This window comes from Labeo rohita, chromosome 18 (assembly GCF_022985175.1).
Source record: "Labeo rohita strain BAU-BD-2019 chromosome 18, IGBB_LRoh.1.0, whole genome shotgun sequence".
Lineage (NCBI taxonomy): Eukaryota > Metazoa > Chordata > Actinopteri > Cypriniformes > Cyprinidae > Labeo > Labeo rohita.
This window is the reverse complement of record NC_066886.1, coordinates 5,522,135-5,549,852: the sequence shown is the minus strand read 5'-3', so window position 1 is coordinate 5,549,852 and position 27,718 is coordinate 5,522,135. Positions and strand designations below refer to the sequence as shown.

General features: G+C 34.7%; 2 protein-coding genes across 4 annotated transcripts; one reads left to right on the top strand and one right to left on the bottom strand.

Moving 5' to 3' along the window:
• Positions 1 to 6,256: 6,256 nt before the first annotated feature.
• On the bottom strand, positions 6,257 to 12,511 carry prpf18 (PRP18 pre-mRNA processing factor 18 homolog (yeast)). 2 transcript variants are annotated; one of them, XM_051135219.1, is made up of 11 exons: positions 12,341 to 12,511; positions 12,121 to 12,198; positions 10,250 to 10,276; positions 9,475 to 9,579; positions 9,283 to 9,396; positions 8,995 to 9,141; positions 7,752 to 7,820; positions 6,907 to 7,047; positions 6,757 to 6,828; positions 6,521 to 6,676; positions 6,257 to 6,433 (listed from the first exon to the last, which is right to left on the bottom strand). In XM_051135219.1, the coding sequence occupies exons 1-11, from the start codon at positions 12,404 to 12,406 to the stop codon at positions 6,353 to 6,355; spliced, it is 1,056 nt and encodes a 351-aa protein (XP_050991176.1). In that variant the 5' UTR covers positions 12,407 to 12,511; the 3' UTR covers positions 6,257 to 6,352. The 2 variants fall into 2 exon arrangements, with proteins under 2 accessions (XP_050991176.1, XP_050991177.1); XM_051135220.1 differs by lacking the exon at positions 10,250 to 10,276 and having other exon boundaries at positions 12,341 to 12,509.
• Positions 12,512 to 14,270: 1,759 nt separating this feature from the next.
• On the top strand, positions 14,271 to 26,377 carry bend7 (BEN domain containing 7). 2 transcript variants are annotated; one of them, XM_051135209.1, is made up of 10 exons: positions 14,271 to 14,623; positions 16,883 to 16,957; positions 17,025 to 17,297; positions 19,498 to 19,629; positions 19,709 to 19,995; positions 23,048 to 23,273; positions 24,629 to 24,742; positions 24,954 to 24,995; positions 25,171 to 25,218; positions 25,298 to 26,377. In XM_051135209.1, the coding sequence occupies exons 1-10, from the start codon at positions 14,560 to 14,562 to the stop codon at positions 25,345 to 25,347; spliced, it is 1,311 nt and encodes a 436-aa protein (XP_050991166.1). In that variant the 5' UTR covers positions 14,271 to 14,559; the 3' UTR covers positions 25,348 to 26,377. The 2 variants fall into 2 exon arrangements, with proteins under 2 accessions (XP_050991166.1, XP_050991167.1); XM_051135210.1 differs by lacking the exon at positions 14,271 to 14,623 and adding an exon at positions 14,771 to 15,081.
• Positions 26,378 to 27,718: the final 1,341 nt, after the last annotated feature.

Below are 27,718 nucleotides of genomic sequence, written 5' to 3'. Positions count from 1 at the left end.
AGTTTCTCACAGACCATTAGGGCCATGAGTCAAACCATGTTTGCCATGTTTTGGCCATGTTTTGTGAGATACGCAAATGTCCTTATAGCCTTGTGGCACTTTGGACCAAGACTGTGCGAACCAATTTTCATGTTGATAGGACAAAGGATTGCATAGTTATGGCAGTTTTTCCCCTCTTATAGCACCACCAAGTGGCCAAGCTCCGCAACTTTTTTTCATGTGAACTCAGATTCAGCTTGGCAAAGATATCTCATTGCGTACAAAAATTTATAGCCATTTTATTAAAGGCGGCCCTGCCCCTTTCAAACGTATTGGTGCCCCTTTGTGACAGTGAGGGTTTTTTTGATAATTATTGATATCCCCTCTCCAGAGAATCTTCCTGCACTACTTGGTTCCAATTGGTCGAAAAACCTAGGACTAGTTTGCAAAAGTAGTTTTTTGAAAAAATGCTAAGTACCCGAAAATTTTGCGTTTGGTGAGGGATGAATCTTAGGTGTGTGTTTTATCTGTCGTGAACCAAAGACTCCAAAGACATAAAACATGTGAGCCTGCGACGAACGGTTTAGGAGTAAAGAGCAATTTTGTAGTTTTGATCGCTGTAGCGCCCCCTTTAGGCCAATTGGGGCGAGCCTTTGTGACGAGGACAGTGAGATTACTAACATCCCTCCAAGTCTCTACGACTTGCGATTTGATCTGCCTTATAAGTTTTTAGGTAGAGATTGCTGATGCTTGGCCGCTCAAACAATTATTACAAATAGTTTTTAGATTTAGTTTTTTATTTGAATATTATATTCAAAGATATTTTAGTTATGGTTGAACAGTGACATTTGACAAGCACAAAGGCAATTTATAAATTGTAAACTGAATTTTTGAGAACAAATGTTTGATGTTGACATTAAAACATTAACATCCACCACACAGTTTAACATTTAAAGGAATTAGGAATCACATATTATAAATGCACATCACAACGTGCGCTCAAAATTGCACCCTCCAGCTTTAATAGCACCTGCTGATGACTTAAGCTTAAAGCATTTTACCCTGTAATTTCCCAGTGGATGTGTGCGTATTTGTTTATATATATGAGTCTGCTGCAGCTGTTGAACATTTACTCATTCGTTCCACACCTACTGTCAGACTCTTTTTGTAGATGCTCATGGAAACAGATTATTTCACTAACAATAACAAAAATGTTATGGACTATTCTTGTGGTGCTATTTTGCCCTTTTTTGGCACTTCTGAGCTTCCATTGTTTCATTTTCCAAATATATTTTCCCATTTATGTTGTACGGAAGAAAGGGAATCATGTTTGGAACGTCATGACGGTGAGTAAATGATGACTGTTACTTTTAACTCCAATTACAGGCATGCAAGTAATTCCCACTTCCGTTATGCAATGCCTGCTAAGATTCTAATCAACTCCCCACTTGAATACTGTGCTAATGTGACTCACAGATTTTGTGCCATCATCCCACAGGAAGCGTGTGAGGATGTTTGTGCCTGGGACAATGGCTTGGGGTCTCCCCCCGGCAACAGGAACACAACATTGGAAAACCAAACAGTGGAGATGTGGCCGCTGTTATTGTGCTCGCGGTCAAGCGCGAGATGTGTTTTGGGGCAGCTGAGTCTATTGTACCTACTGCAGCTGGAATGTGAACAACAAGAGACACTGTGTTTATAGAAATCTTCCATTTCCTGTTAAGCTCAGTGGACACTTTGTTGAATGAAATATTTTCAACGCTGAATCCATGACATTCCCCTGCTGTGTGTGAAGGGCTTGAGGAACCCTGAGGAATGTTGTGTTCAGTGAACATGAAAGCTTGACTTCATAGGGCATCACCCACCGTGACACTTAGTATGGAGGGTCAAGGCATTTAGAGTTATTTTGGAGAATTGTTCAAATTTGGCAGGGTCACAACTGACTACAGGCCAAAATAAACACTAGAGGCGGTAGAAAGCACCACTGCTGTCAGTTCAAAGAGTGGTGGGATGTAGTATTGAAAGATCTAGGCTTGAAACCAGAAGGTAGGTGGTTCGTTCTCCACAAGAAATGATTCATGAACCAATAAAGTTGTGCCTTTGCGTAAGACACTTTTAAGGGAAACCAAACCTTGTCCAAGCTAGCACAACATGCCAAAACAATGTCTCTTTGATGTAACTCAAAGTAAATTCATAAATAACTAGGGTTTTTTCATTGATTCTTTCTGCAAGGAGCATCATTACACCTGTAGGTGGTGACTCTCTGACTGAGTCAGTGAATCATCCATTCAAATCTAAACATGAATTCATTCAAAAATGAAACAAGTAGTTATCAATAATCTATAGAAATGACTCACTATACTCTATTATAGATCAGTGGTAACTCTTTTTATGAGTCATTGAATCATTGATTCAAATGATTCATTTAAAATCACTTCAAATATCCACCTTATTTTTTTCTGCATCCAGCTATTTTTAGCTGTACAAAACTGCTCGTTTTGTGCTTGATATTTCAAATTGGTGTATAGCAAGTCAGGATCATGTTCCATTAAGAGATTTTGTAAATTTCCTATTGTAAATACATCAAAACGTTATTTTTTCAATGCATTGCTAAGAAATTAATTTGGACAACTTTAAATGATTTTTTCTCAATATTTAGAGATTACAGATTTTTTTTGCACCCTCAGATTTCAGATACTTAAATTATTGTATCTCGGCCAAATATTGTCTTATCCTAACAAACCATACAACAATGGAAATATTATTTATAAATGAACCCTTATGACTGGTTTTGTGGTCCTGGGTCACATTTTATTGTAATGCATTATCTTAATTATGAACACACTGGTTTGTAATGCAAACCGGTTTCGTTAACTGCACATTGTTATTCTTCTCGTTATTTCACTATAGCGGCTAATGAACTGAAAGTCTCGCCCATAGGATTTTATACATCTAAGTTGGATACTTCCATGGGATTTGAACTCACGTCACGATTTGGTCAGTTACCCGGATGTGCGGCCATATTGGCCATACTCAATATAAACAACAACGTTTAATATACTACTGAATATGTTTTGCTTATTTATGCTGTCTAAAAAAGTGTGGAAGCTGCTAAATCATAAAGATAAGGTACGTATGAGCAGTATTTACTAAGATACTTACCTAATATTTCACCTGCCTGAACGGAAATAATAAGAACAAACAGAATGTTGTCAAGATTCTTGCCCTGGAATTCCTGGTTCAGTTTGGCCAACCACAAACGACTTTCGTTCCTCAGTTTTTTGCACTCTTCTCCTTGATTTGTTATAACTTTTGGCAGTCTATAGCACTCCAAATATTTTTCCCGTACAGTAGTTACAGTTCAAAACATGACAATAATTGACATTTTCAGCAGCACTAATCAGCAAAAATGCGAGTTTCGGTCGGTTCAGTGGCATTTCAGTGCCTGACATGTCGTGAAAATACAATTTTGCACAAATTTAATCATCCAATCAACTGTTAGTTCAAAAAGCACTTTTTCTTTCAGGAACTTTCAGAGAACGTCGACTGAATCATCCACTGAACCGATTCGTTCGAAATGTTGAATCACTGATTCATTCAGGTGATGCGTGGAGGTGCACGACCGTTGATCCGGACTTTAAAACGCCGTTTGGACCCATTTTAAATGGCTAAAATGTAAGTTAAACAATATTAACTTGTCTGTTGTATTGTTGAACAGACTAGCAACCAAATATATTGACGGCTTCTACTTCTACGCCTTTAAATTCCAGCATATGTAGTCGCCAATAATTCATGTGACGCATAAATATTCACACACTCGCTATCCCATGCTAAGAAAGCACAAATTTTGAACGCACAAATTTAATTATCCAATCAACTGTTAGTTTAAAAGCACCTTTTCTTTCAGAAACTTTCAGAGAACGTCGACTGAATCATCCACTGAACCGATTCGTTCGAAATGTTGAATCACTGATTCATTCAAGTGATGCTTGGAGGTGGACGACCGTTGATCCGGATTTTAAAACGCCGTTTGGACCCATTTTAAATGGCTAAAATGTAAGTCAGTGAAGTAAATCATCCATTCAAATCTAAATATGAATTCATTCAAAAATGAAACAAGTAGCTATCAATAATCTATAGAAATGACTCACTATATTCTGTTATGCTCTATTATCTATTATAGATCAGTGGTAACTGTTTTTATGAGTCATTGAATCATTGATTCAAACGATTCATTTAAAATCACTGTTCAAATATCCACCTTATTTTTTTCCTGATCCAGCTATTTTTAGCTGTACAAAACTGCTCTTTTTGCGGCTTGATATTTCAAATTGGTGTCTTACCATATGTGACCCTGGACCACAAAATAGCCAAAAATGGGTCAAAAAATTATCAATTTTCTTTTAGGAGGTGCACGACCATTGATCCGGACTTTAAAACGCCGTTTGGATCCATTTTAAATGGCTAAAATGTAAGTTAAACAATATTAACTTGTCTGTTGTATTGTTGAACAGACTAGCAACCAAATATATCGACGGCTTCTACTTCTACGCCTTTAAATTCCAGCATATGTAGTCGCTAATAATTCATGTGACGAATAAATATTCACACACTCGCTGTCCCATGCTAAGACAGCCCATTCTTCCAGAATAATATTTCTGTATGAACCCTGCAGGGTCTGGAGCAGAGCAGCTATTCTGTTACAGCTTTCCACAGCAGCTGGAAGCCGTTATTCTCTCATGTGATGAAAGTGTGTGTATGTGTGCGTTTCTCCCACAAGCCGTGAGAACGGCGAGCGTGTTGGAATGCTGTGTGAAGGAAGGGACGTATATCGTGTGTGTCCTGGGAGTTTGGGATTGGTGTGTTTATGATCGCAACTCTTTCATCACCGTGGAAACTGCAGCAAGGGGTGATGGGAGCTGGAGTCTGGGGTTTCTTCACAGCCCGCAGAGAGATCTGCTCCAGCTCTGCCAATATTAGGGTCATGACACCTGAGGTTATGAATATATTTTGCAACATTTTAAACAGTGAACATATAGAGGTAATTATGATAACAGCAACGACTTAATACTGAGAAAAACATAAGAATATTACTTAGAAATGCTGCATCTCGATTAGCTAATTGCATGTTTTGCACATTTTTTTTGTAGGTTTTTGTGGATAAAGAAGTACATTTGCTATATATAGTATTTTAAATATCATCATCACAAAATACCATATTTTTCTTTGATGTGGCATTACAACATTGTTGTTTTTAACCGAGAAACGCTAAATCACATCAAAATAATTTTGTATTCACCCTATTCTTCGACTCGAAAGTAAGCCTAAGGGGCGAGACTTCCGCTATAGGGAAATAACTAGTAGAATAACAACGTGCAGTAAACGGTAAAACTGTTTGCACGACAAACCAGTGTGTTCATAATTAAGCAAATACATTAAAATAATATGGTAAGACACAATTTGTCAAGCTGCAAAATGAGCTGTTTTGTACAGCTAACAATAGCTGGATGCGGATGAGACTGGAAACCAGACCCATGAAATTTACAAATGGGAAAAATAAGGTGGATAAATAATAAAATGCTCTCGTTTGCCTCTTTGTAATAACACAATGCAAAACCATAAATCTAGTGAATAATCTTAAATTATATCTCTAGAGACTAGTTAAGGGATTAGTCCATTTGAGAGTGAAACTACAGTGTGAATTATAAGCCATAACCATAAGAAATTCATTACTTTTTACAACTAGTTGTTTATTAGCTTTTCATTTGCAAACCCCCTGCAGTTCCCTCACTTTTAAGAAAATTTTCTATCGACTCCTTAAAAGTGAATCTGTCAACTGAATCACTAAAATGAATCAGACTTCCCAGACCTGAAATCTCAGTCAGCAGGAAATCTCAAGTTATTTGGCTAAATCTGATTTGGTCCCATTGTGAGGAAGTCAGTCACTCTTCCTATGACTCAAAACTTCCTTTAAGTCATCTCAGGAGGACAGATAAAGTCATGAGATGAGACTTTTGTTTTGACAGTGACTCATATTGTAAGTCTTCTACATATTCATCCTTAAAAGGAATATTTCCTGTCTTTTAAGGGACAGACCTACATTTCATGGGTTGTTCATGAATTTACACTTTCTGTAGTGTTCATCTCAGTAACTATGACACAATAAAATCCAAGTACATCAAGCACACAGTAAGTAATGTGATGAAAAGATCACTCTTGTGTCCCACAGTAACATCAGAATTTATTTTAAAAAAAACACACACTGTAGAGATCCACATATTCTCAAGATTGGTGTATATTTACAGTCAAAAAGGTATTTACAACATGAGAGAATGAGAGACAGCCATACATTTTGAATGCTGTGATTTGTACGTCACAGAGCATTGTACTCCACACACTTTGAGGGATCCGTTGGGAAATGTTTCTGACAGATTGTCATTAATCTTTTCAGCCCCTGAAAGTACAAAAATGACAATCACTGATCTGTTAAACACTACAACGCTCTCTATAACATACTTCTATTCATACTGTCATTTCAGACCTGAATGTATTTCCTCTGGGTCTCGTCGTTGAGCACATGAGCGACGTGTTTGGAGAAGATCTTTTCACGTCCAGTACGAGCGTGGATACCCACCATGGTCACACCAATGGGCCATGGAGCATTTCCAATAGCCATCTGCAGATAAGCATCATTTGCCTGCATGTACACAGAGTGTTAGTCTGGTTTCCTCACAAATATACCAATTCAAAGTAAGTATTGCAATTAGTAAAACATACCTTAACATATTCTCTCTCCAGCATGAACTTTATGATGTCTGTGATGGACTCCTTAATATCTGCTGGCAAATTCTATATATAGAAGACACAATGAGCCTGTCGGTCTCTATCTAAAAATACTGTATAAAAAAAACTTGTAGAACAGCATACCTTCTTGCGCAGTTTTCTGAAAAGAGGTTCCAAGTAAGATTCAGTCTGCTTTTGGGTGGCACTGGCGAGTTTGCCCTGGACACTGCGCTTCACGTGGTCCTCTCGGCTGTTTAGATCTTTAGCCCACACACCCAGCAAAAACTATAATGAAAATAATAATAATAGTCTTTAAAAAGTCCTTTTTATACACAATTTGAAACACAATACATAAAATACACATACAAGCAGACAAAATAAAATGGTTATGCTTTTTCTGCTTCCATCAGATGCTCATTTAATCATTAATTAATGTTTTTAAAAAAATTTAATGTGACCCTGGACCACAAAACCAGTCATAAGTAGCAAGGGTATATTTGTAGCAATAGCCAAAAATATATTGTATGGGTCAAAATTATCGTTAGGATAATCATTAGGATATTAAGTAAAGACCATATTCCATTAAGATATTTTGTGAATTTCCTACTGTAAATATATCAAAACTTAATTTTTAATTAGTAATGTGAATTGCTAAGAACTTCAGTTGGACACTTTAAAGGTGATTTTCTCAGTGTCTTGATTTTTTTGCAAGCTCAGATTCCAGATTTTGAAATAGGTGTATTTCAGCCAAAAATTGTCCTACAAACCATAAATCAATGGAAAGCTTATTTATGTAGCTTTCAGGTGATGTACAAATCTCAATTTTAAACAGTTGTCCCCTATGACTGGTTTTGTGGTCCAGGGTCACAGATAATTAATATATTGTCTAAATGCATTAGTATTAAAAGTAAGTAAAGATTTAAACACTACAAAGGGGATTTAAATAAATAAATAAAAATCAAAGCAAAATTTAAAAAACAACAACATACCCTTAAAACTTTATTTATGATGTCCATGTCTCTAAAATCATCACCAGTGCCAAGAGACGCTCCCAGAGCCTGTTTAATAGAGGTTATTAAACATGAATGTAACAGTTACAGAGCATCATATATTTTTTTGTTATTTTATACCATTTATTGAATCAAGAAAATTGTGACAGCCAGTTGTACCATTGTTGACAGTCTAATTCAGGGTTTCCCAAACTTTTTTTAATCAGCCGAACCCCTTTGACCTAAAGATTTACTTGTAAGTTCATCAACGCACAAACCCTAGTTTGGGAAACACTGTTATTCCAGTTAGTAAGAACATTCAATTTCAGATGTAAGATTATAGTGCCACCTAGTGGGACCATGATAGAAGTACTTTTAATCAGGCATATTAGTACAGATTCTGGAATTGATGTTTTTTCCAGGGTTGCCAGGTTTTCACAACAAAACCCATCCAATTGCTACTCAAAAGTAACCCAATTGTGTTTTCAGGTGGGTTCCCCATTAAAAACCACATTCCGGAGGATAAAGTACAAGTTTTTGGCGGGATTGCCCTGGTAAAATTAGCGAAATATTACATTATTGGGGTTGCTTCAGCCCCGCGGACATGAAAAACAACCTGCGGCAACAGTGTTAAAGTAGCCCAGTTCCACAGAAAAACAGCAGACTTGGCAACACTGGCGTTTTCTGTGAATGTGCATGACTTTTGATTCGTTAGCCACTAAAGGTAAAGTGCAGTAAATGGTAAAAATATTTGTGCTACAAACCAGTGCGTTTCTAATTACAATAAATTAAAGTAGTGATATCAAGTATCAGTTTGCAATGTCAAGGCAGCATAGTTTAAGGGATAGTTCACACAAAAAATGAAAATTCTGTTATTAATTATTCACCCTCATGTCGTTTCAAACTTGTAAGACCTGTTCATCTTCGGAACACAAGATATTTTTAATGAAATCCAAGTGCTTTCTGACCCTGCATAGACAGCAATGCAACTACCGTGTTCAAGGCGCATAAAGGTAATAAGGGCATCGTTAAAGTAGTCCATGTGACATTAGTGGTTCAGCCGTAATGTTATGAAGCTACGAGAATACTTTTGTTGAGTTGCTGTCTGTGCAAGGTCAGAAAGCTCTCGGATTTTTATTAAAAATATCTTAATTTGTGTTCTGAAGGTGTTTGGAACAACATGAGAGAAATAAAATTTTTGGGTATACCTTTAAATTTGTGGGTTCTGTGTATGTGGGTTTACCTCTAGCTCCTCAATGGTGGTATTTTCTTCATGCACTTTGAGATCATGTTGTGTATCCAGTTCAGTGCCCTCTGCTCCACCGACGATCTCATTCAGATACTGCTGATCGATCTTATCCATGGCAGCCTTTAGATCATTCCTCAAACCCTATACACATAGACAAGGTAAGTCTTAAAAAGTGTGTCAAATTTAGCACAAGTCCATCTTGAAAGAACTTTTCTTGCAGAGAAATTCAAAATATTCCCAGTAGATAATCAAACACTATATGACACGAGTTGTGGGTCTTACCTTGTTTACTTCTGGTGCTAGAATTTCAATCTTCCGGAGTCTCTGGAAAGCATCATAATCGGATTCGCCAAACAGACGGATCGGCTCGCCACGTTCCCTCAGACGTCTGATCACCTGCACACAGCCACAAGATTTAATATTCATCCAAGAACAAAAACAACTTATCAGGTGAGCTCTGATTGGCTGACCCACCTCTTGTCGAGAGAGCGTCATTGGCAGCTTCTCCTCTGTGAGCTCCAGTTCTAACACAGGATTGGATGATGTAGATGGAGGCGCCTCCTCCTCGGTCTTGTCCAGCTTGATAAAAAAAGAAACAAAAAAAAAAAAAAAAAAAATCATATTTTAAATGACTTTAAGACTGTTACACAATTCTGATATCAATGCAAAGAACAGAAGTGTAAGATTAAGGAGGGCTGCTTGCAAAATAATAAACAAATAAATATCATAGATTTTCCAGAATAAAATACCAAAAACAAATGCTTCTCCATACAATCATGCAGCTATGCATTTTTAAAATGCGATTAAATCCTCATCTAATCTTATGTAAATATGCGCACACATAATTCTCCCAAGATGCAATGGGTGAACAGCAAAGAACCGCATATATCAATTAATCCGCCATGCTCTGACACTGAAGCTGTATCTTGACATCGGTTTTAATTGAACACACCATGCATGCAAGATCAAAACCAAATAACAAAAGAGCATTGCACAAATGAGATAGCAGGCAAGGCATCTAGAATTCAAACAACTTGTGCTTTGCTCCTGGGTGGGCATCTCTGTCACATAAGGGCACCGATTTTACTGTGATCATTATTCGGCTGGGCTGAGAATTCAGATAGTGCTGCTTCCAGCTTTGTGCTACACTGGGAGCAAAGGCATTTAAACACACAAATGTTCTTCAGTCATGCTGAAACCCGGTCAAACACCCGTCTGGCAGCATGCATTCTGTCTGCCTGAGCCCTACCTGTCGCACAGGCTGCTCATTAGAAACCTACACTCACAGAACACACACAGACAGCAGGAAAGAGAATGTGAGAAGAGATACACAGCAGACAGAAGACACCACTCCAGGATGAGAAGAAAACTTGAGATAAAGAGCTTTTTGAAAGGAATAGTTCACCCCAAAAATGAAACTGCGTAAGGCCATCAAAGATGTAGATGAGTTTGTTTCTTCAGTAGATTTATTTTTTTTGCTTATCAATGGAACTTCTGCAGCGAACGGGTGCCGTCAGAATGAGAGTCCAAACAGCTGATAAAAACATCACAATAACCCACAAATAATCCACACCACTCTAGTCCATCCATTCATGTCTTGTAAAGTGGAAGAACTGGTATTATGGATTCATATTTTGGCCAGAAGTGACTCTAATCATAGACAATAAAATGTAGATGACTCAAATTTGACTCATAACTTTGAAGTGAAAAATGTCTTAATGTTGCATTTGTTTCTTACAAACACACAGCTTTTCAGTTCACACATTGTTAATTGATGGATTGGAGTGGTGTTACTTGTGGATTATTGTGATGTTTTGTTTTTTTTTTAATCAGTGTCTGGACTCTAATTGTGACGGCACCCATTCACTGCAGAGCAAGTGATGTAATGCTAACTTTCTCCAAATCTGTTCTGATGAAGAAACAAACTCATCTACATCTTTGATAGCTTGAGGGTGAATTTTTTAGCAAGTGAGTGTGTGAAAATGGGATGGAAGACAAATTATTAATGGGACAGTTCATTTCTTTTAAAGCCACAGTGGATGACTGACAGACAAGTAGGTGGTCCCTGTATGTCATCTAAAACTGAGGTCTGGAAACCCCAAATGGGCTGTAAGGTAGTAAATGTAAAATGTAGAGAAAAACACGGTCAAAAAATTAAATGTACTAAGACAAACAGATTAGAATGAATAAAAATAATACATTAACACAATAAATAAAATGTTTTTTAAAATTATCTCTAACAGTACATTACTATATAGAGTAATAGAAAAAAAAAATGTAATGTAACAGTACAAATTAATATTTTACATACAAACATCAATTGGCCATATTGGCAGCACTGAACCAAAGGAAAACACATCTTTTGCTTACTATTTCTGCTGAAAATTATCAATTATTGTCCGGTTTGGGCTGTACTAATCGTTCGGACCACGAAAAATATTTGAAGAACTACAGACTTCCAAAAGATATAACAAATCAAGGAGCAGAGCGCAAAAACCTGTCTGAGGAAGAAAAGGCGTTTGTGGTTGGCCACACTGAACCAGGATTTGACAACAACCAGAATCTTGACAACATTCGTGTTTGTTCTTATAATTTCCTGTCACACAGGTAAAATATTAAACTAACATCTTACTTAATACTGCTCACATGTATCTTTACCTTCTATTAACTTTAGTTTGTCAAAATACTGTGCCCTTTCCAGCTGACTAAGTCTGTCTCTATATAATTTAGCAGCTTATACACGTTCAACACACGTTTATTCCATGGTGTAGACAGCATAAATTAGCAGAAAAACATATTCAGTAGTACATTAACGTTTGTTTACATCCGAGTATTGCCACTATGGCCGCACATCCGGGTAAGTAAGGGCAAACCCTCTATAGTTGTAGTTGCCCTTTACAAGTTAGAAAGATCATATTTGGGGGTCCGTGGCAGCTAAGATTGAAAATTCCTGGTCTAAAATGTATGTAAACGGATTACATTACAAATACAGTGTGGTTAAATGTGTTTTAGCAGCTGTGTTTAACCTAATGGAATGGGAAAACAGAGGTAACTAATGTGTAAAAGAATAAATGTATCATGACGTAATGTTGTCTATATATTTACAGCTGGAGTTTATACCTTGTATCCACATCTCCTGTAATAATCCTCCTCTTCCTTACGCGCAAGATCAGCCCGTTTGAAGTATTTCTTTGAATCCTGAAGAAACAACAAGAGCACAGCATTACACAAACACAGATATCAGCCCACAAAAGCACAAGCATTAAAACAGCTGTAAGAAACACATCGAAGTAAAGCGTAAACAGTTCTGCACTAGTATTCTAGAACAGTCGCTACTCACATCTACCAACTCTTTCTCCTCTATGAGTTTTCTTTTCCTCGCGATCTCCGCTTTGAGGATGTCCATTACTCAGAAAAATAACAATAACTCCTGATCAGAAAATGTGCGTCTTTTTTACATAAACATCCAACGGGAAGCAGTTTAGACACTTCCGTTCGCCGTTTCTCGTTGTAGTCGGCTGCTAAGAGCAATCTGACTTATTACTGCCATCTAGTGGATGCAAGGCTGACATTGAAAAAAGTTTTGGAGGCGCTTTTAACTGTAGACTTCATCTCTGTATTCGAAATATAAATTACAAGAAAAAAAGAACACAGTTTGTGTTTGTATCTTTTTAAAACTATATATATCATATATTAAACATAGGCTTATATTGTATTTTTATAGTAAGAATAGCTTATCAGTTGCAGTGATATTTTAATCATTTAAAGTAATTAATTTATGTATTTTAGATCATATTGTGTTTTTTTTTTTTGTATTTTAAATTCATACATTTTAGATTTCATTTTATTTATTGATATAGCCTATACTAACTACAGGGTAAATAATTTTAAACATTAAAAAAAAAAAGATTATTTTTTTAAAGTCTTTTCTGCTCACCAAGCCTGCGTTTAGTAGAGCAAAAATAGTACCATTTGAATAGTTTTACTATTTAAAGTAACTGTCTATTTGAATATAACTTAAAATTCATTCCTGTGATTTCAAAGCTGATTTTTTTAGCATTACTGCTCCAGTCACATGATCCTTCAGAAATCTGATAAATTTATTTAAATGTATTTTATTTATTATTTTAGTACATTTATTTTATTTTATTTTTAGGTATGACACATTTGGGCCACTGTATTTTTCAGTTTGTTCACTTAGTTTAGTACTTTTTATTTATTTATTTATTATTATTATTTTAGTACAATTATTTTTATTTTATTATTTTTTAAAATGTTTTTTTAATATTGTGTTTTCCTTTTTTATATTTAATATGTTTTTTTAATATTTAATAATACTCAGATTTGCTGTTAAAAAAAAAAACATTTATTATTATTATTATGTTGAAAGCAGATGAGTAGATTTTTTTTTCAGGTTTCTTTGATGAATAGAAAGTTCAGAAGAACAGCATTCATCCAAAATGGAAATATTATGTAACATTAAAAATGTATTTATCATCACTTTTCACCAATATAAAGAATCCTTGCTAAATAAAAGTATTAATTTCTATTGTTTCTTCCAAAAACATTTTTTTAATTATACTGACGCCAAACTTTTGAATGGTATAGTGTATAATGTTACAAAATGATTTATTTCAGATAAATGCTGATCTTTTGATCTTTCTATTCATCAAAGAGTCCTGAAAAAATGTACACAGCTGTTTTAATAATTGCTAATAATAATTAAAAAAAAAGTTTCTTGAACCGCAAATCAGCATATTGATTTCTGAAGGATCATGTGACACTGAAGACTGGATTAATGATGCTGAAAATTTAGCTTTGGTCACAGGAATAAATTACATTTTTAAATATATTAAAATAGAAAGCAGTTATTTGAAATAGTACAAATATTTCACAATATTACCGCTTTTGCTGTATTTGAGATGAAATAAATGCAGGCTTGGTGAGCAGAAGAGACTTCTTTAAAAAAAAAAAAAACATTGGAAATCTTACTGTTTAAAAACGTTTGACTGGTAGTGTATTTTATAAACCAGAATATTCAAAGACACAGACAGTCTAAACATTCATGATTAAACAAGAGGGGAAAAAAAAGTTTGCGCTTTTCAACGCATTACTTCTTTGTGAAAGTATAGTCACAAAACTGACAGGAAAGTTTCTTCTCCTCCTGACAACAGAATGCCAGTGCCTGAGTCATTTTCCTCCAGTCTGTCCAATGTAAATCTGGACCCTCATCTCGGCGCCCCACAAATATTAGCGACCATCAGGTGGCGCAAAGGAATAGACGTGACGAATTCTGAAAGAATTAAGAGGTTTATTTATTTACATCATAAACGAGCAGCCCCGCAGGAGAATGTAAACGCGTTCTGTCCATCATCCTCCTCCTCCTCACCACCACCACCACCATCATCATCATCGGTCCAGAGAGACCCGCGCTTATTATTAAAGCTCAGGTTCGCTTCACTCATCATCAGCCGGACTTAATGAGTTTGTCAGTGATTAAAGAGCCTGTGTGCTGATGAACTGGGCTGGATTCTGCCTCTTCACCGCTCTGCCCTTAAAATGGAGTTTGTGGAGAGGAAGCGGAGCAGGAAATCGCAGAGCTTTAAACTGGTGAATGATGCAGGTAAGCAGACATACGCTCCTGTAGATGACAGCGGACAATAGAGCGCATCGGAGGCGTTACGTCAGCACTCTGGAATGCACCTGTCTGTGATACAATGTATCATTCCCTCATTGTCCTGCTCGCATCATCACAATGTCAGACGCGTCATTCCGTTCGAAGCGTTCGGATTGTTTGTTACATTTTAACGTATGTTTGAACATTTTCGTCTTCCAGTGCGTTTAGTCTGTCCTTGTGCACTTCTTCAAGTGTGATGGAATATCGGAAAGCTCTGTCTGCTGCGTGAATGTGATGAAGGTCTAGATGAAGCTCTTCACAGTCACGCAGCCTACAGGTGGTCCTGCAGCATCACTTCATCACATCTGCACCGCACAGACGTCACGCATACAGCTGCTGTTATGAGTGACATCACAACATGTCAAGCAGCGTCCTGGACCCTGGACCACAAAACCAGCCATAAGGTTTCATTTTTTTGAAATTGAGAGTTATACATCATCTGAAAGCTGAATAAATAAGATTTTTACTGATGTATGATTTGTTAGAATAGGACAATATTTGACCGAGATAACTATTTGAACATCTGGAATCTGGAAAAAAAAAAAAAAAACAAAAAAAGAGAAAATTCGCCTTTAAAGTTGTCCAAATGAAGTTCTTAGCAAAGAATATTACTAATTTTACAAAATATCTTCATGGAACATGATCTTTACTTAATATCCTAAAAAAATATAATTTATTTTTTTAGACCCGATAATTTTGACCCATGCAATGTATTGTTGGCTATTGCTACAAATATTCATTTATTTATTTTAGGTAATATTTTGTGTTTATTTTTATGTATTTAGTCCATAATGCTTGTTAATTCAACAGCGGTCGTTTACAATTTTTTTTTTTTTTTTTTTTACATATATTTTAGGTTTATTTTAAATTGATACATTTTAGATTTCATTTCTTTTATTTATATACACTACCAGTCAAATGTTTTTGAACAGTACATTTTTTTATGTTTTTTTAAGAAGTATTTACTTAATCCAAAGTTTTGATTACCGCAAAAACAATAACATTTGTAAATATATATATATATATATATATATATATATATATATATATTTTTTACCATTTTAAATAGCTGTTTTCTATTTAAATATATTTAAAAATGTAATTTATTCCTGTGATCAAAGCTGAATTTTTAGCATCATTACTCCAGTCTTCAGTGTCACCACTTTATCATCACTTTTGATTAATTTAAAGCATCCATCCTAAATAAAAGTATTAATTTCTCCATTTTTTGCAAAAAAAAATCTAAATATTGAGGAAATCACCTTTAAAGTCCTCCAAATGAAGTTCTTAGCAATGCATATTACTTATCAAAATTTTTATATTTATGGTAGAAAATTTACGAAATACCTTCATGGAACATGGTCTTTACATAATATCCTAATGATTTTTGGCCTGAAAGAAAAATAATAGAAAAATAAACACAAAATATAATTTTGTCCCATACAATGTATTGTTGGCTATTACTACAAATATTCATTTATTTATTTTAGGTAATATTTTGTGTTTATTTTTATGTATTTGGTCCATAATGCTTGTTAATTCAACAGTGGTCGTTTACAAATTAATTTTTTTTAACGTATATTTTAGGTTTATTTTTAAAATTGATCAATTTTAGATTTCATTTATTTATATACACTACCAGTCAAATGTTTTTGAACAGTACATTTTTTAATGTTTTTTAAGAAGCATTTACTTGATCCAAAGTTTTGATTACAGCAAAAACAATAAAATTTGTAAAAAAAAAAAAAAAAAAAAAAAAAAAAAAAAAAAAAAAAAAAAATTACCATTTAAAATAGCTGTTTTCTATTTAAATATATTTAAAAATGTAATTTATTCCTGTGATCAAAGCTGAATTTTTAGCATCATTACTCTAGTCTTCAGTGTCACCATTTTATCATCACTTTTGATCAATTTAAAGCACCCATCCTAAATAAAAGTATTAATTTCTCCATTTTTTGCAAAAAAATTTACAAAATACCTTCATGGAACATGGTCTTTACATAATATCCTAATGATTTTTGGCCTAAAAGAAAAATAATAGAAAAATAAATAAAAAATATAATTTTGTCCCATACAATGTATTGTTGGCTAGTTCCAACTGGTTTTGTGGTCCAGGGTCACATATACATTTTTGTGCCTTAATTTAAAAAGTGCATTTCTAAATTAATAAATTGTGTCATGACCTCACAACGATGTGTTTTTTAGATTTTAGCCATGAAATGGATGATGTTGACCAGAATGACACTGAAGGAGACGCTTTGGATGCTTCTGAGACTGAAGGTAGCTGTCGTTCATTCTAACACACTTTCTGTGCATGCTGGCTTTGTGTGTTAACTGTGTTTCTCAGTCTGGTTAGGTGATGAAGGGATGGAGATAAAGAAGCAGATAACTGGCATGATGCGCTTGCTGAGCGACAAGACGGGACGAGTGTATCAGCGCGTTGGAAGAGAGGGTGAGACCCTTAAACAGGAGCCTCAGGAGGAGGCTCTTAGCCTGCCTGTGGCACAGAGCCCAGCTCCTGAACATCTCCAGTACGGCTGGAGCTCGGTCCTGATGGCTCACGGGCAGTACGGCACCCGCTCCAAAACACAGAGGATGCTCAACCACTCGAAAACTAGTGGTGAGTCTCTAAATAATGAAAATCTGTCAAATGCTAACCAAAGCATGTTTAGGTATGATTATGTTTATATGCAGTGGCCCCAAAACATATTTAAAGTCACACTTGACAATGTATGAATTTGTGTACAATGACAAATGCTTTGCATTAGATGACAATTTTTCAAAATAAGTGGCATTTATTTAAAAAAAAAAACAGCACAAGCACACTTTTCAAGCAAACATTTCTCAGAAGGTTTTTCTTTACATTTATTTACATTTACATTTATTCATTTAGCAGACGCTTTTATCCAAAGCGACTTACAAGTGGGGAATACGTCAAGCTAAGTTGTCCTAAAGAGGCAAAACGACTTAGGAAGTGCTCATAATACCATAAAACAGGCATTGTTCAGATAAGTACAAGCTAGACAGGGAAAAGAGTAGAATAAAGTTTCTTTCTTTTTTCAAATAGTTTCGAAAGAGGTGAGTTTTCAGCAGTCGCTTGAAAGTTGTTAGGGAATTGGCATTCCGGATAGCGGTGGGAAGATCATTCCACCAGCCAGGAATGGTGTAAGAGAATGTTCTGGAAAAGGGATTTTGTGCCTCTTTGTGATGGTACAATGAGGCGTCGCTCACTGGCGGATCTCAGAGTGAGTGGAGGTAGGCGGGCGCCGAGCCCGCCTGGCATATTCTTTTAATATGCAGACGCTTTTATCCAAAGCGACTTCCATTGCATTTAAGATAAACATTTTCTTAGTTCATTCGCTTTTTGGAAATTGAATCCATGACCTTGGCAGTGCTATGCTTGTGCTCTAATATTTTGAGCTACAGAAATGCTTTTATTTTATATTCAGTGAAATTGAGACAGTGTATTTATGACAAATTCACCGGAGGTTCACTTAGCTTATTTTATTTTATTTTATTTTATTTTATGTATGACAAATTTGGGCCACTGAATTTTTCTGTTTGTTCAGTTAGTTTGGCGCTTTTTATTTTATTATTTTGTTTAATTTTATTTTTAGGTATGACAAATTTGGGCCACTGTATTTTTCTGCTTTTTCACTCAGTTTAGCACTTTTTATTTTATTTTATTTTATTTTATTTTTTTTATTTTATTTTTATTATTTTTAGTTTTATTTTATTTTATTTATTTTTATTTTAGTACATTTGTTTTTTATTTTATTTATTTTTTTTTATTTGTAGGTATGACAAATTTGGGCCACTGTATTTTTCTGCTTGTTCACTCAGTTTAGTACTTTTTATTTTATTTTATTTTATTTTTTATTACTAAGTTTAGTATTTTTTTAAATTTATTTTTGTTTTAGTACATTTGTTTTTTATTTTATTTATGTTTTTTTTATGACAGTACAGCAATTTTTAAATTTATTTTATTTATTATTTTAGTACATTAATTTAATTTAATTTAAATTTATTTTTAGGTATGACAAATTTGGGCCACTGCATTTTTCTGTTTGTTCACTTATTTTATTTTATTTTATTTTATTTATTACATAGTTTAGTGCTATTTATAATAATAATAATAATAATAATTATTATTATTATTTTAGTACATGTTTTTACATTTTGTTTATTTTATTGTAATCCTTTGGTTTAGCACTTTTTTTTATACATTTATTTTATTTTATTTTATTTCTTAGTTTAGTGCCATTTTATTTTTTTTACTATTATTTTAGTACATGTATTTTTTATTTTATGTTATTGTATAACTTAGTTTAGCACTTTATTTTATTTTATTTTATTTTAGATCTCTTTACCGCTAGTTACTGCAGTTTATCATGAGGTTGGGTGCCTTTAGTGGCTCTGCTGTTTCTTTCTTTCTTTCTTTTTGATATTAACCTCAGCAAAGCCATGCTTCTGCTTGAAGTGACTTTACATAGAAACACAGGACGATATTACTTGAACCCCTTTGGGCTTCTCTCCAAGGAAACTTGTATTATGTGACTGTGGGCTACAGAAAGATGTGCTGTCTGGCACTGCAGCAGCAAGTGTCTAGACAGCTTTGGATAAAACAGCAAACACGTAACGTCTTCCTTCTGTATACACACACGAAAAGACACAATAACTCTCTTACTGTCAGTCAGACACGCACACACACTGGAGTCAGTAAGTCAGACAGCTTTTGTGCCGGGTGCTTGGAGCCTCTGGGTGTTAGACATCATCGGTGATGGCCGTTGTGTTGACGATGCATGTGTTTTCTGATTCAGACATGGCCTTGCCCCCTGCGCCTGCTGCCATGGCAACTGAGCCCAGCTGCTGTATGTGCAACTGCAAAAGCACCCTGCAGGCCATTCTGCTGGAGTTACGTACCATGAGGAAACTAATACAAACTCAGAGAGGTAAATCAAACAGAACTGCCCTCAAATTCCTCTCAACTCATGTGTGGTCTCATTGACCCGTGTTCTGCTGCACTCTCAGGATCCCAGGACAAACAGGGCTCGCAGGTCTTGCTCTCGTCCCGAACCTCCATCTCCAGGAGGAGGACCCGAAAGAGGAGGCCGGGTCACAGAGTGACAGTTCTAGCCACGCCCACTAAAAGAACCACACCTCCGTCGCCACCCGCTGAGGCTGACGCTGTTTTAGAGTGTAATCAGTCCAGCAAGGACACGCCCCCAACAGTAACAACATTTATACCAGATCCCATTTCCACTGTCAAGACTCCTCCCACTCACTACAGTGTCAACAGAGGCCAAAGCACCACAGAGGTACAGAGAATACCAAAAAAATAAAAATAAAATAAAAATAAAATTTATTTATTTATTTATTAGGTACTTTTACTCCGAGGAGGCAAAATATTAAATAAGAAAAATCGTGGTAACAAAAATTAAACAACGGCAATATTACAAAATATAACATTAAAAACTGTATAAATCGTTCGTTTTCCTGAAGAAACATTGTCCACCAGCTGGTAAAGTTGCCCATGTATGGGGTTCCATTTTTGTGCCAAAAAAGAGGCGACAGCTTTGTGCTTTGTACTACACATTTGTCTTTGTCTACAGTTATTGCCTAATTATTCAGGTAAATCAGTATATGTTGACGATGCATGTTGTCTGTTGACGTCGTCTTAATCTGTCGTCCTGTCGTCTTTTTCTTCCTGTTGTCATTTTGTTCCGTCGACCTGTTCTGTCATCCTAACTGTCGTCCTGTTCACCGCGGTCAAGTGAGCCGCCATCTGCGAACACCAGCCGCCATCTGGAACTGCTGCATGTCTATTAGTGGAATTACGGTACGGAGACAAGAAGCGGTCAAAAAGCTGACGAACATCTATATTTCAGCGGTTAAAATTTAAATGTGCTAGAAAACAGGGAAAATTTTTTTCCAAACGTATATATATATATTGTTCATTAGAGAAGATACAATTACATTACTTTCGAATACATTATACTGTAAAGTTTTCTGAAAAAATAAAGTTTGTTAAAATACATTCTAACACTGAATGTTTGCTCCTTTTTTTCTACATGCATTATTAAAATTTCTTATTAAAAGTTTCTTATTACTGTCTTAGAAAATTTTACAGTATAATGTATTCGAAAGTAATATAATTGTATCTTCTATAATGAACAATATATATATACGTTTTTGTAAATACTTTTTCCCTGTTTTCTAGCACATTTAAATTTTAACCACTGAAATATAGATGTTCGTAGGTTTTTGGCCGCGTCTTGTCTCCGTACCGTAATTCCACTAATAGACGTGCAGCAAATCCAGATGGCACAAATGGAACCCCATACCCATGTGCCTGAGTTCATTGAGTTTTAACAGACATCGCGATATGATTGGATATGACTGGTTAGGTTCGTCTGTGATTGGTTGATGCGATAAATCCCGCCTCTTGGGTTTGTGTGCGTTCACAAACCAGTCTGAATATAATGGCGTTAATGGAAAGACTAATAAAAAAAGTAAGTAAACAACTCACACATTTAGATATAACCACTTTGTTACATCAAAATAAGACTTAAAATGGACTGAAAACGTGATCTGTGGGAGTTTTTAGTGAATAATCAGTTTGATGAACTTTAAAGTAAATCATTTTCTTTTTCTGTGTAAGTAATGTTTATTTTACAAAAATAAGTGACTGGGACTTAAATTTACTTTTACATTTGATTTACACTAAAAAGTGTATAAATCGCTCGTTTTTCTAAAGAAACATTGTCCAGTTGAGCCCACTGAGTTTTAACAGACATCGCGATATGATTGGATATGACTGGTTGTGTTCGTCTGTGATTGGTTGATGCGATAAATCCCGCCTTTTTTTCTGTGAGTGTGAGCTCCGCGATTTACCAAGCTTTGATGACTAATGATTGGAAAAATTTAAATATAGTTAAAAGTTGGCAAGTAAAAAAACAAAAGCTGAACGTAAATTCACAAATATATTGTTTAAGCTGTTACTGCCTAAAATCATTTTTTTAATAAATGTAAAATGCTTAAAAATACTAACTCGAGGAGATTCATAATTGCTAAATTTAATCAAAATTTTCAGCATCATTACTCTTCAGTGTCACATGATCCATTAGAAATCATTCTAATAAGCTGATTTGCTGTTGAAGAAACATGTTTTTATTTTTATTATCATCAATATTTAAAACCGTTTAGTACATTTTTAGGATTCTTTGATGAATAGAAAGATCCAAAGATCAGCATTTATCTGAAATAAAGAGCTTTATACACTATACCATTCAAAAGCTTAGAGTCAGTATTTTTATATAGAAATGATAGAAATTAATAATTTTATTTAGCAAGGATGCTTTAAATTAATCAAAAGTGATGATAAAGACATTTATAATGTTACAAAAGATTTCTATTTAAGATAAATGCTATTTCTCTGAACTTTCTATTCATCAAAGAAACCTGAAAAAAAATTCTACTCAGCTGTTTTCATAATAATTAATGTTTTTTGAGCAGCAAATCAAAATATTAGAATGATTTCTGAAGGATCATGTGACTGGAGAAATGATGCTAAAAATCAGCTTTGAAATCACAGGAATAAATTACATTTTAAAATATATTCAAATAAAAAACAGTTATTTTAAATAATAAAAAGGTATTTTAAAATTTTACAGTTTTTGCTGTACTTTGGATCAAATAAATGCAGGCTTGGTGAGCAGAAGAGACTGTTCAAAAACTTTTGACTTGTAGTGTAAAATAGATTTTTCTGATAGTGTGAAGGATGTTTATTTAACCAAGATAATATGACTGGGACATGAATTTACATTTGATTAAAAAAAAACAACAACAACAACTTTGAGGACTTTGCCTCCTCATTTCAGAACACCGCCGCACAACACTGATATACATATCTCCAATTTTAATATTGTCTAGTTCATAGACTGATTTAAAAGCTTGCATGATTAAATTATTTGAAAAGAAGCATTCAGCTAGCCAGTAACTTTGTTTTATTTACTTGCCAAATCACATTTTCACTCTTGGCAAGTTCTTATTTTGGACCATGTTTGCGCCCATCAAACTGATAGCTGGCCGTGTCTTCCTCTCTCATCAGAGTTAGAAACAACAGAAGGGGTTGAGTACATAAATATGGTTTCACAGTTGTCTAGGTTATGTGTTTATTCTGGCAAGAGTGTGTATGTATGAGTACATGTCTCAGAAAGTATTATTAATAAGGTCTAGTTTTGTCTCACCTGATTAAAAGTGAAATTTTGTGATGATTACAGTTTGTGTGTCAATGTATGTGTTAATTCCTAAGTGCATGAGTGTGTATTAATTCCTTTTATTAATATCCCGCCCGTCTGTCTCTCCCAGCCGGAGGTGCAGTTGGCTGAGGATTATGACGTATTTATTCCTAAAGCACAGTTGGACTCTATCTTACTGAACTACACTCGCTCTGGCAGCCTGCTCTTCAGGAAACTGGTGTGTGCGTTCTTTGATGATACCACGCTGGCAAACTCACTGCCCAACGGCAAAAGGAAGAGAGGCCTGAACGACACCAGGAAAGGACTCGATCAAAACATAGTCGGAGCCATTAAAGGTTTGTGAACAAAATTAACCCAGGCCAGAACACACACAACATCAGTATAGAGCAGAACTATTCTAATTTTTTGCCTGATGTTGATCAATGTCATACAAATAGTGGTCCTAAAAAGTATTTAGATACTTAAAAATGCCACATTTGAAAATGCTATTGCATTAGATAATAAAATATCAATGTGGTGGTTTTTTTGTTATTGTTCATTCAAAACATTTTACAGGAAGATGGTTATTTTTTAAGTAATAAATCTCAAGATAAAATGTTCAAACAAATTATGCTAGATTTGAGTAAAAACCATGGAGCATTTAGTTTTAATATATTATAATAATGAATATATATAATATATAAATGTTTTTTATTTATACACATTTATTACATTTATTATTTGTGTACTTGCATTTCTTTGTACATAATTTTGTGAAATGTTGTTTATTATATATTCATTATAAATATTTATTTATTATAAATATTTAATATTATTTCTTTTACTTGCATTTCTTAGTAATTAATTGTGAAATTTATTATTTATTTTATATTTAAATAAATGTTTATTTATTATTATTTGTGTTACTTGCATTTGTTTGTAATTAATTGTGAAGCTAATTATTTATTGTATATTTATTATAAATATTTATTTTATTTATTTATTTATTATTATTATTTATTAGAATAAATATGTATTATTATTTGTGATGCTTGCATTTCTTTGTAATTGTAAAAATTATTATTATAATTATAAATATTTATTAGTAGTGGTAGTAGTATTATAAATATTTATTATTATTTGTGTTACTTGTATTTCTTTGTAATTAATTGTGAAAGTGAAATTTATTATTAATTATAGATTTATTATAAATATTTGTTTATTATTATTTATTATTATAAATATTTATTATTTGTGTGCTTGCACTTTGTAATTATGAAATTTATTATTTATTATATATTATAAATATTAATTTATCATTTGCTATTATAAATATTCATTATTATTGTTATATGTATTATTAGTGTTACTTGCATTTTTTGTAATTAATTGTGAAATGTATTATTATACATTTATTATAAATATGTATTATTATTATTATTATTATTAGAAATATTTATTATTTGTGAACTTGCATTTATTTGTAATTAATTAGAATTTTTATTTTTATTATATATTTATTATAAATATTAATTTATTATTATTATTATTATTGTTATTATTGTAAATATTTATTATTATTATTATTATTATTATTATTATACATATTATTATTTGTGTTTCTTGCATTCCTTTGTAATCAATTGTGCAATTGTCCATTTTATATACATTTTTAAATCTGTATTTTTTACATGTATGTGTACAAATATAGTGTTCACAGAAAAGTATTGCACAGCCAATGGCATTGAGAAGCTTCCCGGCCCCAGAGACTGGGTCCAGATTCTGCAAGACCAGATCAAACTTGCCCGTCGACGCTTAAAAAGAGGTGAGAACATGACAGAAAGAGAAATACGCGCAGGGCAAGTGACAAAGAAAGAAAAATAGCAGCTGCTGTACATTACCAAGGATTTGCTCTTGCTTCATGATTGATGCTTTGCTAAATGAGTACTTTTATAACAATTAATCGATCATTTAAATGTTAATGCACCAAATGCTTCAATGTCATCATTTATTTGATTTATCTGTAAAATTTGCAGCAGAGACAACCTCAGACAATAGTGATACTCAGCACAAAACAGGTACTCAGACACACTGACTCAAACCCACACATATGGCATGAATGAAAGCACATCAGATTGATGAGTGTCCTTCACCTCATGATATTGCAATACTGAAATTGTTTAGTGTTGTATATACTCTAAATAATATGCTAAATAACTTGATTCCCACTAGTAATTCTCTGTTATTTTTCAGAGAAATGTCAGCAAACTGTTGACAAAGTGGAAACTGTGACTCATAATGGTACTGCGATGCACATCTTTAATATTTCACTCTCAAAAAGCAGCATTGTTTTTAAGTAAGCCTTTCTTCTGTACCGCAGGTGCTGCTTATGAGAGAACAGAATGTCTAGTTGCTATGGACACTGCCTGAGAAGAGATTGTTTTCAACAAAATGCAACCTCCGACCCCCGCAAAAGAGTCATTTTTAATTGTTTCGCCCGTCTAGACTGTAGCACGTACGGAGAGACGCGGCTTTGAAATTCTCACGGTCAGCAGACAGAAAGTTTGTGTGGAAGAAAACGGCGACGTTTTGATCAATTTACATTCCAGACAGCTACGGACACACTTTTATAACAAGTACTCTCATTTGGCTGTCCCAGACGTCATTAGTTGTCAGTTCTATGAATATATGGAAGTGTTTGTAGTTTCTCAGCTTCATCCAAATGCTTCACCAACAAGTATCAGCAGGACTGCTGAGAAAACATGACTGTGCCTTTAATTCACTCTGCCATGCCAAGCAACAAACTGATGTCATTTCACAATTGTGCTGTTTATTGACACTTTCTGGTGAATTATGTGGCATTTTCTATATTAACAGTACTTAATGTCATATTCGCTGCACATAGTCTTACTAATGTGTTGTTGGTTATATAATCTGGCAGACTGGTTATGTAGACCTGTAACTGTTTGACTTCCTGTGTAAGAGGATTTAGTGTTTATTGAATGTGTACAAATGAGTGAATTTGAACATTGTCCTGCGTCTGTGTAACAAAGGGTTTTTACCTCACGGTCAAATGCTTGAATAACTATTCATGTTGATATCCGGGTTAAATACTGGTTAAGCTGTTTGCACGGCATTTGGGGCTCCATTCATGTGTCGGTTTGTAAAAGCAATCCTAAAAACGCACATACAGAAATGCACTTACATTGTACACCTGCCCTTCCGCTGTAAGTGCATAACTGTCAACCCAAACTGATGTTTGCTTCTATGAACTGAGATGTGAGTCAAAATGAATGTTGCTGATGCTGTCGACAGAGCTTAACCGGAAATATTCCTTTAAGAGCACAGATGTTGTGTCTATGCCTCCTTTTTAATATCCTTGTTTTAAAAAAGCTGAATTTTATGTTTATTAGTGGAAACTTGTTTGGTCTGAGACGTCAAATAAATATGGCTGTGTCTTACTTGGTGCTTATTGGCCTTGTTGACTTTTTTTTTATTTATCTGTTCTGTTGATTACTTGGCGTGGGCTGAAACCCTATTGTAATAGCTAGAATGGCCAAGGATGATTATGCAGACCACATTGTAAGTCAGAGATTTGAAACTTGGAGGGATGGTATGTACTCACACCGTCTACAACATCACCAAGGCTCGCACCAATCGGCCTGATGGGGGCACTACAGCGATGAAAAAGTACAAAATCGGACGGCACAATATCCTTGTGGTTAGTGCGGCGACATATACAGCGCAACTGCGCTCACGATGACCCGAGTTCGAATCCCGTCTCGAGGTCCTTTGCCGATCCCGCTTCTTTCTCTCTACCTAATACTTTCCTGTCATTTCTCCACAGTCCTATCTATATAATAAAGTAACAAAAGCCCAAAAATAAAAACAAGTACAAAATTGCTCATAACTCCTAAACCGCTAGTCGTAGGCTCAAGTGTCATGTTGTTGGAATCCTTGAAAGTTTCGGGTATTTTGCAATTTTTGAAAAACCTACTGCAACTACCCCTAGGTTTTTCGCCTGAACGGAACCAAATCGGTACAGGAATTTTCTCTGGTGAGAGTATTAACAATTATTTTAAAAAAAACTTTCGACTCTCCGTTGCAAAGGGGTGCCAAAACGTTTGAAAGGGGCAGGGCTGCCTTTACTAAAACGACTATAACTTTTGAACGGAATGAGATATCTTCACCAAACTCACAATGCATATGTAAGAGCTCAATCTGAGGTCACATAAAAAAAGTTGTGGAGCTTGGCCACTTGGTGGCGCTATAAGGGAAAAAAAACTATAAAAACGGCCATAACCACGCAACTGTTTGTCCTCTCGACATGAAAATCACTGTGCTTGACCTTGGTCCAAAGTTCCACAAGCTGCTATAAGTACATTTGCATATCTAAAAAAAACATGGCCACCACTGGCCAATGAACTTTTTAGCACCTGTTAGACAAGCTTAACAGAGGTCAATCGGAAACAAAACTCAGTGGGCCTGTTTGACTCGCTGCCCTAAAGGTCTGTGAGAATTTGGAAAGAAATTGGCCACTAGGGGTAGATGTCACATTTTTCAAGGTCATAAACGGTTTCACACGAACGCACAATATTCGTGTCACACCATCTCCTCTTTCCAAATGATTTCCTGGTTAAAAAACCAGCATATGCTGGTTAGGTAGGTTTTGATGCTGGTTTAAGCTGGTCCTTTGCTGGTTTATGCTGGTCCTTGACCAGCAACATGACCAGCAAAGGACCAGCTTAAACCAGCATCAAAACCTACCTAACCAGCATTCCAGCATCAAAACATACCTACC